Source organism: Amphiura filiformis, chromosome 4 (assembly GCF_039555335.1).
Source record: "Amphiura filiformis chromosome 4, Afil_fr2py, whole genome shotgun sequence".
Classification (NCBI taxonomy): domain Eukaryota; kingdom Metazoa; phylum Echinodermata; class Ophiuroidea; order Amphilepidida; family Amphiuridae; genus Amphiura; species Amphiura filiformis.
The window spans coordinates 35,671,844-35,688,578 of NC_092631.1; the positions used below are offsets into that span (position 1 = coordinate 35,671,844).

A 16,735-nucleotide genomic window follows, 5' to 3' on the forward strand; every position below is an offset into this window, starting at 1 on the left:
AATGGTGAACATATCAATATGGCTGATGGAGCACTCAAGATAGTGGCAGCCTGTAACCCATATAGAAGGTAAGATTGTTAACATGGACATCCTTAGATCAAACGGTGAACATATCAATATGGCTGATGGAGCACTCAAGATAGTGGCAGCTTGTAACCCATATAGAAGGTAAATTGTTAACATGGATATCCTTTTATATCTAGTCTAAAATATTATTTGAATATACATTATAGATAATAAGTCATTGTCCACAATGCTTCTGTTTCTGTACATACTAAATTATTGCCCTACAAGTTGGAACTAAGTAAGTAGGACCCTCTTGTGTGCTACTGGAATGGATTCAAGATTGGGACTTCAAAGGGTGGTTACCCTACTCTTTTCTTACTGACTGCAAGCTGCATCAATATTGTGAATGTAACGGATGCCTTAATATCCCTTCCAAAGGACAGAGTACATATTATCATGGTTCATTGTCTAACTGCAATATTCCATGCATATAGATCAGGGGGGAAGCTCATTTGTTCTACTTATAATTGACAAACATTATTTGCATCAATGAAGTCACAACTTATGTTTGCATCAATTCACATAAGCATTCGCAAGTCACGCATTGCACAACTAGCAAAAGTGCTGCACCCAACTTCGTGCATGTCATTCTATGTTAATACATGATTTTATGAGTCTTATTTTTTTCGCCAACAAACTTTAAATGAAGGCACGGGAAGTAGACAAGCAAGCTTAATGTGTGGCACCATGCTCTTACCGAATAGAAACTAGTTCACATCATCAGTCCATACTGTTTTATGTTGAATTACATGCTGAGAGACATCTGCCTTTTATCTGTCTAAAATAACCAAGATTTCTTTCCATGATGTTATTTCTTATGATTAATGTCAGCACACGTTGCATTTCACCCTAGACATTCAGAGGACATGATCAAGCGCCTGAAGACTGCAGGTCTTGGATACCATGTGTCAGCAGAAAATGCACAAGAAAAGCTAGGTAAGAGACAATTTGATAAACAATTGTGTGTTTCTCAAACTTAATAGTGTAGGTCTACCCAGCAGATTTGCTTAACACTAACAGTGCCTTCATTGATGTGTATTGTTTGCCAATCAAAAAACACACTAGGCTTATAGAAATTGGTATTGTAAATCAGTAAATATTATGGTAAATATTTGTTGTTTGTGGACCATGGGTATATAATAATATGCATGCTAGGTGATTCTTATGATTAGGGGGGCCTTCATATTTGCCTGGCATATTTATAACCAGACTTGCTTCATAAGTATGATAAATATAATTCCATTAAAGAATTGGCCCAACCTAGCTAGGCCTATATTGTCATTGTCATACTCAACTATAATTACATGTAGCAGCATCCCCATGACTCTGCATAGATGATAGAGCATATTGAGTGTCGGAACACTACATCTGGGATTTTGCAACCCAGATGAGAGCCTTGCCAAGTGCCAAGATGAGCTCTCACTCATTCAAACATTTATTGTAGACCTGGCCAAAACTGATATACTATAACTTAGGTGGTCTATTGATAATCGATGATATTGATAAGCGTTTATGGGTTAACGCATAATGCAATAGTGTACTACCAGCATCTATTAATTGGCAAAAGCTTCATATAAAACATTTTAAGGTTTGCGCATCACACAACACATTACATGCAAAAGGCAAACAAACTATGGTAAAATAACCCAGAGGTACAATGTTTTGCATTCCATGTTGGCATGGTGCAGTCGGAACTCTTTTAGTCAGTTATCTTTTTGGTAAAACCTCAAACTTTGTTCTTGTTTACAGGGAGTATACCATTACGTGAGTTGGTGTATCGTGTGCAGGCCTTACCTCCCAGTATGCTACCATTGGTATGGGATTTTGGCCAGCTAGGGACAGATGTAGAAACCAAATACATTAGGCAGATTGTCCAAAGACATGTAAGTATATTACAGGTATTATTTAGGCAGATTTTCCAAAGACATGGCAGGTTGTCTAAAGGCATTAGGCAAGACTGTTCAAAAACATGTAAGTATCCATTTGCATGCAGTGTATTAATCCTTGAATGTTATACTTTACTTGTTCACTCCAGGATATTAAATTTTAAATTCCAATTTTGCATTATTCCCCATAAATCAACACAAAAATATTATAGATATATGTTATTTCTCAGATCAATTGATGCAGTTATTAGCACTCCTTGTGTGAGAATGCTCAACCCACTATTGTACAGCAAACTAAGTTTAAACCTTTCCTTTTACTTTGTGATACAATTTAGTGTTCGTTTGTCATACCGCATAGATAATATTCAATGCAGAACTATATATACCATTCTGGAAGCTTTACACTGGAAGTAATAAGAAAATTAAAAAAATCAAAAGAAATATTAGTAACTGCTATATTTGCCCTATAACCACGATGAGCACAAGACAAAGTCATTTCAAGTGGTACATATTATTTGCTATATGATTAGGGGTCAGCTGATCAAGTCGGACATGCGAAATTTTTCAGGGGCAAAAAAGCTCCCAAAAACCCTAGAATAACATCATCTGGGAGTGTGAAAGCTGGTGTATTCCATCCAAACAGCATCGGTTATCACAATTTCTTCGCACAAGTTACCAGACCAATACCTGGAGCTGCAATTTTGAGACCCTGTTTGCAACGTTCAACCTGGTGCAGAATTCAACAGTTTGTCATGAAAACCAAGATGGCGACCATGTATAGCTAAGTTCCCTATGGGGGGTGGGGCTTCCAATAGTCGACATTAAAATGGGAAATACTGTGCAAGTGCTATTGTTTTGCCTGTTAACATTATTTATCAGAATTGCTGTTACTTCATCTGTAAAGTATGAAAAGATTGAGCTCAACTTCACCAAACCAGAGTATGGTATTTCATCACCAAATGTATCATCATTTCATCAACCACGTTATGATAACACATGTATCTTATTCTCTTGTATGAACACTATATCACTATGGAAAAACACTCCAAAACAATTGAAGATGAAAGAGGGATACTTGTTTATGCTAATCCTTCTTAACTCGTGGGACCTTGAATTAAATCCAGGACCGTATAGAAGAGCCCGTAAAGTAAAATATCCATGTGGTATTTGCGAGAACAATGTAACATGGCAAACGGCTGGTGTACGCTGCGATCAATGCCAAGTTTGGTTCCATCAAGATTGCATGAACATGCCAACATGTGTTTATGAAGGGATTACATCAAATATCTCTTGGTATTGTTGCTCATGTGGCTTACCAAACTTCAGCACATCATTGTTTTCAAATTGGTCCATAAACACATCAAACAGTTTTGCTAGCTTAGATATCGAGGACACGTGTAGTGCGAGTCCAGAGAAACATGGCAAGGGTCCAGTACCTAAAGCTACTTCCTCGCCTATTCACAGTACTACCCGGAAGAAAGTCCAGAAACGCTCCTCACTCCGTATTCTGACAGCAAACTTTCAAGGTTTAAGAGTAAGAAATAGCAACTCCTTCACTCAGCTGACTCCCTGAAACCTGATATTATAGTTGGAACAGAGTCTAAACTTACCAGTTCTTTCAAAGGGAACTACAATGAACTTTTCCCTCCAGGCTACAGGGCCTTTACAAATAACACCAGCCTTGGTATTTTCGTCCTTGTGAAGGAAGAAATTCCAGCGACACTTTTGGAAAATCTGTCCTTGAATGGAAGTGCTATGGTAGTGCAAATTAAAATCAAGGGCCAGAAGTTGCTCCATGTAGTAGCTTTCTATGGCTCACCGAGTGAGAAAAGTTGTAGCTCATTTGAAAATCTCGATACAGTCCTATGTGATCTCCAGCAGAAGCACAGAGACCAACATAACTTATGGCTATGTGGGGATTTCAACCTCCCAGACGTGAGTTGGGAAAACCACCAAGTCATGGCCGGGCAACTAGACCACACCAGTCGGAGTATATGATTGATATTTGTCATAAGTTCAACTTGGACCAGATCCAATTAGAACCAACAAGAGTCACCAGAACAACAGCAAATGTATTAGACTTATTTTTCACATCAAATAGCTCACTCATTGATAATATCAGTGTAATGCCTGGGTTTAGCGACCATGAAGCGGTCCTAGTGGATTCATCTCTAAAGCCTGAAATACATAAGAAACCTCCACGTAAGATCTTTATGTATTCCAAGGGAGATCTAGACAGTTTGAAAATGGATCTTGGCGATTACGTTGAGGGTTACCTACAAAACTGTAATGAACGAACAGTGGAGAGCAATTGGACTGACTTTAAAAATAATTTATTCATGCTCATGGATAAATATGTCCCCAGCAAGATGAGCACCACAAGACATAATACACCGTGGTTCAACAGGAAACTACACAGAATGAGGAATAAACAACAGAGACTTTATAATAAAGCAAAAAAGACTGGCAATGAAAGACTATGGAAGAAATTTCGTGATTACAGAAAACAATACAACAAAGCTCTTCGTGAAGCTCAGAACTCCCACCTCGCGGAAATCTTCAGTCCTGATCATGATGATAGCAAAACGGCCTTCTTCAAATATGTCAAAAATCTCCGGACAGACAGATGTGGTGTTAGCCCATTAAAATCAGGTAGCAACATCGTTTCAGATCCGCTGGGGAAAGCAAATGTAATCGAACTATTTCAAATCAGTCTTTACTCAGGAAACAACTGAAGACGTACCCGAGATGAGTGGAGATAGTTTGCCTACAATTCCTCCTCTTGTGTTTTCCTGTGACGGTATACTGAAACTACTTCTTGAACTCAACCCTAACAAAGCATCAGGGCCAGATAACATACCGATTAGAATACTGAAGGAATGTGCAGAACAAACAGCGCCCCTTCTCCAGGCATTGTTCACGCAGAGTCTTCAAACAGGCACCCTACCAGCTGATTGGCAGACAGCACTTATCACACCTCTGTTTAAAAAAGGAGATCGGTCACTACCATCCAACCATCGCCCTGTTTCTTTAACTTCGGTGTGCTGTAAACTTATGGAACATTGTATATTTAAGCACATTATAAATCACTGTGAAGCGCATGACATCTTAACAAATGTCCAGCATGGATTTCGTCGAAAGCGGTCCTGCGAATCCCAGCTACTTGAAACGGTTGATGATCTTGCCTACTATATTGATCAAGGAAACCAGACTGATGTCATAGTGCTAGACTTCCGAAAAGCCTTTGACACGGTACCTCGCCGCCGCCTCATGTCAAAGCTAGACCATCTGGGTATTCGTGGCTCAACTTATAATTGGATTGAGTCATTTCTCACCGGTCGCATCCAAAAAGTAGTTGTTGATGGAACCGAATCCACAGCTGAGAATGTAATATCAGGAGTTCCGCAAGGCACAGTGATGGGGCCGCTCCTATTTCTCCTATATATTAATGATTTGCCGCAGTCCATTAATTCGCAAGTGCGTCTCTTTGCGGATGACTGTTTAATATATCACACAATTCGCAATAAGTCTGACCACAAGATTCTGCAAGATGATTTACACCACCTTGAAACTTGGCAGCAAAAATGGTTAATGCAATTTAACCCTACAAAATGTATTGTGATAAGAATGACTAGTTCTAGGCGCACACCACAAGTCTTTGACTATTTTTTATGTGGGCAAAAACTCAAATCAGTCGACTCAAACCCATACCTTGGCGTTGAGATTTCTCGCACAATGTCGTGGAACCTCCACATTGACAATACTGTCAAGAAAGCTAACTCCGTCATGGGTCTGGTGAAGAGAAACCTCTACGCAGCACCTAAGGAAACAAAAATTCTAGCATATCAATCTAGCGTGAGACCTACTTTAGAATATGCAGCATCCATTTGGGATCCGCACACACAGAAAAATATTACTAAACTTGAAAAAGTACAGCGCTCTACAGCCCGTTTTGTTTGTAGTAACTATAGCAGATACAGCAGCGTAACATCTATGCTACAAGAACTAGAATGGCAATCTCTTCAAAACAGAAGAGAAGCTGCTAGACTCACCAATCTGTATAAAATCAGAAAGGGTGATCTACATGTAACTGCTGCGGATAAGCGGCTGATTCCAACTAAGAGCACTCGCTTACATTCTGCAAGATATAAACATCTCAACTCAAGAACTGAAGTATATAAGAACTCTTATTTTCCCAAAACAATTGTCGACTGGAATGCCCTGCCCCCCTCGGTCATCGAGGCACCTTCTACACCATCCTTTAAAGAAAGGCTTAAAGAACATTTAATCCAGCGTATCTAAACAGCTGACCCTAACCCCCATTAGCGTGATCCTCCAGAGGAGGCGGTGCTGATTATCAATCCAGATCCAGATCCAGATCCAGAAAGCAACATAAATAAAATTGCCATTAAAATAATGCTAATCATGTCAAATGTTCAGATAATATTGTCTTTGAGTTATCAATAAATAGTATACAGACAGTTCAATTTGTAAGTTTTAGGCTCAATATTTTGTTCATGTTTATTTTTCAGGTGAGACCAGGTGGTTTGGCAAATGACCGACAGGCCGATGTCATCACCAGAGTGCTAGCTGCGTCTCACGATTTCATGAGATCACAGAAGGTAAGAGATGATTGGCAGTTGTATCACAAGTGTCCTCACAATAAAGTTTAACACAGTGCAACAAGTTAAACTCAATTTACCCTTGCTGAGAAATGGACCAATCCATGTTATTGTTTACCGGGTCAGATGTCAATCATTGTCATGCAGATAAATTTGTATTGTTTGGCTCGACCCGGGAACCAATGGGATTTGCCGCCTTCGCGGGGTTCGGGCGTGATTAGGTTGTTATTTATTCACTGTTGGTTTTGTATTGACACGACAACAACAAAATCTTTGGCTACCGATTCTTAGAAATCAACAGCAACTTCATAAGATATAAACAACTGACTGATTGATGATAAAAAATCAAGCTTTGGGAAGCTTAAAATGTGCACGTTTACTGCATCAATAACAAGGACACGCTGATTTTTCTACCTTGTTTCTGCTTACTGCACAACAATATAATCAGGATTCAGGTTGCGAATTTAATGCTGCGCTATGTATAATTGGTGGCGAGTTCGGCGCTGGCATGCAGTGCTAAAACTTGGATGTAAAAAATATTGATACATGTAGTAATATCAACATTTTGTGCACGTTTTGTGAGCTAGTAAGTCAGTATTCTATACAATCGTCGTGGAAAATTCCGGAAAATTACGGTGAGCGAATCCCACTGAACAGCACAACATGCACGCAAAGCAGTCATCTTCAAGACTTCATGAAATTTGTGGTTGAGTAATTTCTGATTAGACAGAGAAATATCCGGGTGAGAATAAATTTATTTAATTTATGTATAATGCGGGAGTCGAAATTGTATTTAAATGCATCTAAATAATATTTAATGGTGTTTTCTTGCACACGAAAACTGCTCCAAAACTTTGCAATTCCTGTGGCTTTACGCATTTAATATTAATGTTTGTTTACCAAGTGTGGTTCTATGAATAATTCATGAGGTGTAATTGTTATGAAGGGGCAGGGTTTTACAATGCACATGTAGCCATTATCCAAATAAGGCAAGGCGTAATAAAAGACACGCTCATTATGACGTCAGGGTCCTTGAGAATTTGACATGGGCGATTCAATCGATATCCCGATTGGCAAACAATGACTTCCCATTGCAAATCAATGGCGAATTTTTCCGGTGTCATCGTATACATTTGAGCCATAGTTTTTACCGGCAATTTGGACAAAGCAATTGTCGAATCAGTTTGGCAGCTCGGAATTGGGATGGCAAAATTTAAGCAAATTAAACTATCGTTTTTTGATTGCGCCGGTTCATTTAAGTAGGTTTTTTTCAGCATCGGATATGTTTTTAGGGTAAAGTTGACAGTCGTATTTTAATTTGGTGCGAATTCAGTTCAAGCAGTGCCAAGAAATATTGTCAGTTTTCTTGAAATTAATGTGGTTTTCATTCAAGGATCCCTTTTATAGTTAAAACTCAAAAATGTTGGGATCATGTGGCTTTACTTAATTTACGTATTAAAAGCTGGAAAATCATAAGTAGAGAATTTACAGATGGTCAATTTTATGTTCCTACTTGTAAATAACAAAATCAATAAAAATAGAATAACAAAAGGGAAGATGTATAAAGACGATGATAATGTCGGTCAACGATTACGATGTTTGGGTTGGGAAATCCCTAATAATGATAATAGTTTTAAGTAGCAAAATATACGGTGTACAGATGATAATATTTAACGCCACTTGTAGCAAAATAGTTCACAAAGGCAATTTATTTTAGCCATAAAAATCTGGAAAAATCCTTGTGCAATTTCCGTCTCCCTCGTTCGTCAAAATGGGGTAAAGACAGCCCGTCACCCCCTGGCGAATTTAGCGTAGTGGGCGTTTGTGGTAAAATTTTAGACAATTTCTAGGTGTGATTTCACCTTTTTATGTTAATGCAAGCATATTTTAGGTGATAATTGTTAGTAAAACATTAGCAGGCCAGGTTTTTGTGGCTTATTGAAAGGAAGGGTATCATGAGTATATTTACCCTTGGATATTTACCTTCATAATGGACGATTATGTCTAAGCTTACTCTGCATAAAACGTATATAATTTACATGACAGAGTCGGTAATGCATTAGTTTTGTTTGTTTGGTTGAATTTGGTTTGATTGTGGCATAATGCCTTACTTAAAAGGTAACCTAGTTTCATCCATAAAGTGGTCATATAGTGTAGGTCTAATTTTAGTCACGGGTTGTAGACAAAATGTATCGAAAAACAAGGATAGCCCGATATGTCCCTAGACGAGAAATGTTATTGAATACTTGGATTTTGGATTTGGATTGGAAATTTGATTGGACTGGAATTGTAATGTTCTTTTCTTTGGATTTGGATTGAAGTTGGATTTAAAAATTGGATGTGAATTTAAAATTTTAAATAAATAAATTGGACTGGAATTGTAATGTTCTTTTCTTTGGATTTGGATTGAAGTTGGATTTAAAAATTGGATGTGAATTTAAAATTTAAAATAAATAAATAAATAAATAAAATATATGCAAGGCTCTTTTCTTAGGATTGAATTTGGATTGAAAATTGGTTTTTGGATTTGGATTGGAAATTTGATTGGACTGGAATTGTAATGTTCTTTTCTTTGGCTTTGGATTGAAGTTGGATTTAAAATTGGATGTGGATTGAAAATTGGAAAAAATAAATAAATAAATAAATAAATAACATTGCAACGCTCTTTTCTTTGCATTGAATTTGGATTGAATTTTGGATTGGAAATTTGATTGGACTGGAATTGTAATATTCTTTTCTTTGGATTTGGATTGAATTTGGATTTAAAATTGGATTAAAAAATAAATAAATAAATAATTGCAATGCTCTTTTCTTTGGATTGAATTTGGATTTGGATTGAAAATTGGATGTGGATTGAAAATGGAGAAAAAAAAATAAATAAATAAATAAATAATTGCAATGCTCTTTACTTTGGATTGGATTTGGATTTAAAATTGGATTTGGATTGGGAAAAAAAAAAAAATAAATAAATAAATAAATAAATAAATAAATAATAATAATGAAAGACCAGGGTTTATCATGTGTGTTACGGTCTGTGTGAGGGATTTTGAGCATAGTTGCATACCTTTTTTAACCTTGCATCCCTTGTTAGGCTTTGATCATAGGCTCAACGGGAATATGGACGAGCTCTTCGAGTCTTTATAGAACTTGATGGTATTAGTAATGTGAAGTTCAGAAGTTCAACGGTAGATTTTAGATCATAAAACTTGGTGAAGAAGGATCTTGGATAGTTTAATAATCTTGTGGTAAATCTCAGGTCAAATATTTGGATGGTGATTTAAGGAGGAGTAGTTATGAGTGCCATAAATACATTGGTCTTCGCCTGTTGGCCAAGGGGGTCAATTTAAAGTAAAGTAAAATAAATTGGATGGTCATGAAACCAATATAAAGATATCTAATTAGGAAAAATCGTTAAGCAGGGTCAAAGAACTAATTAATGTAGAGAAGGATTTCATGAAAACGGGGATAGAAAATTCCTGAGGTCAAGTAAGTAAAAGCCGGATTGTGTGAAAATTGGGAAAATGTGTTCCCTCATCCCTTGCATTTGTGATACAATGACAAGGATATATTGTGTCAAAGCATTTTTATTGTGGATTAAGGGTAATTAAGGCAAAGATTGCTTCAGTTTCTGGAATTAGTAATTAGTAAATGTCATATTTTGAAAGGGTTAAATTTGTATGAGAGTAGATCGCACAAATAATTTGTCATGCTTATCCACATAACACGATGGTTCATAAAAATGGTCGGGAAAGAAATTAATACAAATTAAATATTCATCTGTCTCCTGATAACTTGTGTTGGATCACAAACAAAATCGAGGAGGTTTATTCAAGTTACACAGGGTAATTAGTATAGATGTGCTGGCAGGTTGGTTCCCATTTCTTTCTTTTTCTTTCTTTTATTTATATTGCAGGCGATACCAATGACACTTTGATGCTGGTGGTAAGAAACAAGCCTGGCCTGTATGTACATGTACACCTGGACACCCATATAATTGCTAGTGACTACTAGACTTTGTGTGAGGCGACAGTAGACTTTGACATGCACAGCGAAGCATATTGAAAATTTTGTGTCATCTCTGAAACTGAACGCACGCATACGAGCAATACAAGGAGAGCATGCATCTTTTACACAAATTGTACTGTCAGAAGTCTATTGAACCAAATAAGTTCTGAAGTTCGGAGTCCAGCTAACGAAAAAGTTAATACTTTAGGGCTTCTCTTGGTGTATATAATAGCATCGTTTGATCAACCACAGTTGAACTTTGCATGGGAAATTTTAATTTGAGCATTCCTTCGATGTCGAGTAGTGGAAATTTGGAAGATGGGTTGTGCAGGATTTAGCCATGACCGGCGCTTTGGGAAGGCAACTCAGGAACAAAGGGTTGCATGTCATCGAGAGTGCTGAAATAGAATAAAATAAAGCAAGACATCAGGCAGAATGCTGTTAGCCCCATTGGTCCAATATTTCTGACGCAAAATGGAATTAAACAACCCAATCACTGGGTTCTGTATGTGTGGTTGTGCGTAAGTGTACTGGCCAGTGCAAGGTGCCCTACTCGGATCACAAGGTCTATTTTCACTACACAACAGAATAACTCGATTTCTGCCCGAGATAGAGGAAAAGATTTTTCAATTGGTAACTAAAAGTATGAAAGAAAGTTAACCATTGTGATGTTGATCATCAAAAAGATCAAATCAACATCTTCATATATTTGAAGAAAGAAGAATTAACTTAAAGAGTCGTAAATTCATCCAACCGCATTGGTAGTGGACAACATATACAAAAATTTTATACAATTTCGCAGAGTTGGACGAAAACTTTAGGGGACAACATGGGAAATTTCCATTGGACAAATGAATCTCATGGGACTTGGAATATCACTAATATCTGGATTTTTAAAATTGATTACATTGTAAGTAAAATTGTACAAGAAACAATTTATACAGTGGTGAGCCCTCTGATATTATATTGATGTTTGCGTTATGCGTACGTAATAGTATGACTATACGAGGGTAGAAGTGGTTGAGTACATCACGTCAAGTGCGGTTTATATCTCAACAACACATATATTCTGTTGCACATTTGAAATTAATAACATTTAGTCAATCGTGCTTGTATTTGTTTGATTAAGTCTGTGTTAAAGGGAAGTAGGAATCAACTCCAGGTTGGCATGGGGTAGCTAGACTCTGGGGCCAAGTACTATGCCCTCATTTTTTCTAGTTTTTTGTGAGGTTGCGCATAGAGCCGGCTAGTTATCGCGTTGATTTCTTTCAATATCCTATTGTGACGATACAATGTATCTTGCAGCATATAGAGCCAGCATAATTTAGTAGTGTTATTGTGGAGAATTATATGGATTACAGTCAATATCCAGCAAAGAAATTATAGTGCTGTTTTATGCTAATCAGCAATTAGTGGCACAGAGCCAAACTGTGATTTATATTTCAATGTGCCAACAATAAAATCCTTCATTGAGGTTCCATTTAGTTATCAGTAGCATTATCAAACATAGGCAGATATATCACCATGTAGTTTCTGGTTTTCAAACAGACGCTCTCAAATGCGCTAGTCAACTTTTAAATATGTGCCTCATTCCATTGTGTATCATCCAGGAGCGATAGAGGAGGTTTAGGTAATGATATCCGTGCAGCAAAGTGAACAAACAAGTTTAAGGGGGGAAGGGGGAATTAACCAAGTTCCTTATAAAATAAGTCCCTTGTGTGGGGTTTTGAATTATCTTTTCTGTATTTATTTATTATGATATATGTATATGTCATAGAATGCTAACATTAAGACTTGATCCTTGTAACTTCAGGTAGACCACCTGTTGAAGAGTCTCAGGAATTCCACTTGGGAGCGTGGGAGCTGTCTGCACCAGTACCATAATTTATTGTTGAGTTTCCAGCCATGATATTTGATGAATAATCCACGGGTTCGGGTCAAACGCTCAGAATTTAGCCTCGGGTGGCGGCCACCAGAGTGCAAGTTTGGATCACATTTGGTTTTGCTAAACGAGATTTTCTGCGCCTTTGGTCGTTGTTTCGCTAGAGTCTTGGCTTGGCTAATTCGCTCGATTAGAGAATCTCCTATTATATATTTGGCAATTATAATGGCTGAGAATTTGTTTGTTTGTTTGTTTGTTTATTTGTTGTAGGTACTGAGTGCGGGTCTTAAACAAAAGTCAATAAATGGTTGTCGTGTCTGATTGCCAACATGCATGCAAATTTTGCGTCCGAAAGTGTTTTCAATTTCTCTGTCTTGGGGTAATAAAGTTTAACACAGTGCAACAAGTTAAACTCAATTTACCCTTGCTGAGAAATGGACCAATCCATGTTATTGTTTACCGGGTCAGATGTCAATCATTGTCATGCAGATAAATTTGTATTGTTTGGCTCGACCCGGGAACCAATGGGATTTGCCGCCTTCGCGGGTTTCGGGCGTGATTAGGTGGTTATTTATTCACTGATGGTTTTGTATTGGACACGACAACAACAAAATCTTCCCACCCACCGCGCCCTGTGTGGACATGTGAGAAGGAAGTAAAATATAATTATGTGTGACAGTAATGAGATAATGACCTGTATAAATACAGATATATTTTATCTACTACATGGTAGTGTGTTAAATAATAGCTAATTAAAGCATTTAACTGTCTGTAAGTTTAAAAGAAAAATCAAGAATTATGGTCCCTGTAGATAAGGAGGGAGGAATAAAGAGTTGACGCCGATCATTAAAATTACATGTGACTTGAAATTAATTTCCCTTTCTCAGATCTTCATATTTACAATGTACACTGTTTAATTAGATCATGTGTTCAATATGTTGCTACATAAAATTTATATAATTGTTCTGTATCAAACTTTTTAGAATGATAGTTCAAGAGGGAAAGTAAGTCGTCAAAACTATATATATGTACAGGAATTGACAATCGTATTGTTACATGCAGGCACAGGTCCGGTGTCATCAAAAACAGTAAAGTAGTCTTTTATAAGGTCAAAGACTTCACACAGTAAGCAAAAAGAAAATAATGCTGGGTTTTGAATTATCTTTTCTGTATTTATTTATTATGATATATGTATATGTCATAGAATGCTAACATTAAGACTTGATCCTTGTAACTTCAGGTAGACCACCTGTTGAAGAGTCTCAGGAATTCCACTTGGGAGCGTGGGATATGTATGCACCAGTACCATAATTTATTGTTGAGTTTCCAGCCATGATATTTGATGAATAATCCACGGGTTCGGGGTCAAAGCGCTCAGAATTTAGCCTCGGGTGGCGGCCACCAGAGTGCAAGTTTGGATCACATTTGAGTTTGCTACGAGATTTTCTACGCCTTTGGTCGTTGTTTCGATAGAGTCTTGGGTTGGGTAATTCGATCGATTAGAGAATCTCCTATTATATATTTGGCAATTATAATGGCTGAGAATTTGTTTGTTTGTTTGTTTGTTTATTTGTTGTAGGTACTGGTGCGGGTCTTAAACAAAAGTCAATAAATGGTTGTCGTGTCTGATTGCCAACATGCATGCAAATTTTGCGTCCGAGTGTTTTCAATTTCTCTGTCTTGGGGTAAATGGTAAATTTATGAATAGAAGCAAGGTACACATGTCCAGTGAATTCTGCTATATTCAGATTTTGGCATTTTGGAACAAGCAAAAACTGTTCAAAAGGGTAAATGTGACAGCAATTTTGACATTCAGTTATTGATAGTGTTGAACAAGTCAGTTACCTGAAGATCACCGTTGTGTAAACGTGCATGGAACTCTGAGTTGCAACTCAATGTAAATAAATTTGAATCATATTTGTAACCTGCTACCACAAAATGAGTGTAAAGTTGCAAGTTGGTAGTTTCGAGATCCCTGGCTACTGTGTTTATGTTCTTTGTTTCACACACACATGTTCAGGCCAGTAGTAGGGCCTACGGTATGCCCTTTGTGAATGGGGGAACAATCGGCCATTCACAAAGGACATACTTCTGAATTGTACATGTGCGCGACAAACAAAGAACATAAACTTAGTCAGCCAGGATATCTCGAAACTACAAACTTGTGACGCTACACCAGAGATGTAGACTTGAGTCGTGTGACTCGAGTCTGACTCAAGTCACTATTTTTGGGACTAGTGACTTGACTTGCAACTTTTGCAAAATGACTTGACTTACTTGTGACTTAGACAAAATGACTTGGACTTGGACTTGGACTTGAAAAAATTGACTTTTTACCAACGCATGTCTGAGGTTACTTTCCTGTAAATTGAAATTTATGGATAGAATTTTTGAATATTAATAGGCCTACAATTACATAAATGAATTATCCGCTGGCGGGCCTCGTGTCCAGCATAACCTGAACTGGAAATAAATAAATACATAAATAAATAGTGCCCTCAATCAGCGACACGGGTTCGGCATGGGAAGTAAAAGTATGTCAGGTTGAAAACTCGGGAGTCCTGTCCCAGCAAACACAAAACTGGTGAATAGACTTGTAGTGACTTGTGAAAAGTTGTGACTTACTTGCGACTTGACTTGTGATTTGATGACTTGTGACTTGACTTGACTTGCAACTTTTTCAAAATGACTTGACTTACTTGGGACTTGGACAAAAGGACTTGTGACTTGGACTTGACTTGCAAAAAATGACTTGTTGACATCTCTGCGCTACGCTCATTTCATGGTAGCAGGTCACATTTTAAAAATGTTCTACTTGTATTTGTATTGAGCACTATAATAGGCCTACTGCCGAGATTAGCCAAGATTGGATAATGCTATCAAAATCTGAAGCAATGTGCACTGTCATTGCTGAATAATTCTTCAGGGGATATCTTAAATATAATAACTTATAAATAATTAATTTCTATTTCAGAATGAATGCAGCTTTGTTAGTCTGCGTGATGTAGAGCGATGTCTTGAAGTCATGGTATGGTTCTACAATCGTATGGATATGTTAAAGCCATTGATGGATCGCTTGAGAAGAGAGGAGAAGCCAGTGATGGATCGCTTGAGAACAGAAGAGAAGCCAGTGATGGGTCACTTGAGAGGAGAAGAGAAGCCAATGATGCATCACCTGAGAAGAGAAGAGATGCCAGTGATGGATCGCTTGACAAGAGAAGAGATGCCAGAAATGGATCGCTTGAGAAGAGAAGAGAAGCCAGTGATGGGTCGCTTGAGAAGAGAAAAGAAGCCAGTGATGGATCGCTTGACAAGAGAAGAGAAGCCAATAATGGGTCGCTTGAGAGGAGAAGAGAAGCCAACGATGCATCACCTGAAAAAAGAAGAGATTCCAGTGATGGATCGATTGACAATAGAAGAGACGCCAGTAATGGATTGCTTGAGAAGAGAAGAGAAGCCAGTGATGGGTCGCTTGATAAGAGAAAAGAAGCCAGTGATTGATAACTTGGAAAGGGAGGAGAAGCCAGTGATGAATTACTTGAGAAGGGAAGAGAAGCCAGTGATGGCTCGCTTGAGAAAGGAAGAGAAGCCAGTGATGGCTCGCTTGAAAAAGGAAGAGAAGCCAGTGATGGATCATTTCAGAAGAGAAGAAAAGCCAAGGATGGATCGCTTCAGAAGAGAAGAGAAGCCAGTGATGGATCAATTAAGAAGGGAGCCTCAGGAGCAAAGGAGACAATACATGCGGATGAGAAGACAACAGGAAGAGGATGATGAGGAGGTAATATGGATCTTCCCGATTGTTTATAGAATTAATGTGTGTGTAAAATTATTTGATGTTAGTCAGTGGACTTTGGATATATATATAAATGCGCTTTTATAAATGCGCAAGTGACATCTACAAGTCGCTATACCGTGTTCAACGATGTAAGGTACCTGGATGTACACAAACTCCACACACAAAATTATAGGCAAAAATGGCAGGTTGCAAGGAAAATTGTTCTTGCAAAATAGTGGCATTTATTGCAAAGGGCAAAATAATTTGACCCAAAACATAAACTCTTTATTTGGGTTTTCCATTACAGAAAAAAAAAGAATGACGGAAAAGCTAGTTATAGCTGATATAAAAACTTATATTTCATCATTTCCGTGCTAAATGGGCATGGCAATTGGCCATATTACGGGCATTAAGGTCAGAACTGCGTAGCTGCCGATGATGTTATTTGATAATTTTTGCATGTGATGATAGGGAACTTTGGGGCTGTCATTTTCTTTGG

The 16,735-nt window shown here is 37.7% G+C and overlaps 1 protein-coding gene across 2 annotated transcripts in view; it reads left to right on the forward strand.

The window, feature by feature from the left end:
• LOC140149818 (uncharacterized) overlaps positions 1 to 16,735 on the forward strand; it is a 21,681-nt gene continuing 4,946 nt past the window's right edge. Inside the window, exons 1-5 of one of the 2 annotated variants that reach the window (XM_072171859.1) lie at positions 1 to 68; positions 920 to 1,002; positions 1,816 to 1,949; positions 6,485 to 6,574; positions 15,436 to 16,239. In XM_072171859.1, the coding sequence (XP_072027960.1) occupies positions 19 to 68; positions 920 to 1,002; positions 1,816 to 1,949; positions 6,485 to 6,574; positions 15,436 to 16,239 (1,161 nt within the window). In that variant the 5' untranslated portion in view covers positions 1 to 18. Of the gene's footprint in view, positions 69 to 100; positions 169 to 919; positions 1,003 to 1,815; positions 1,950 to 6,484; positions 6,575 to 15,435; positions 16,240 to 16,735 lie in introns of those variants that run through there. The other variant, XM_072171860.1, reaches the window with a different exon arrangement.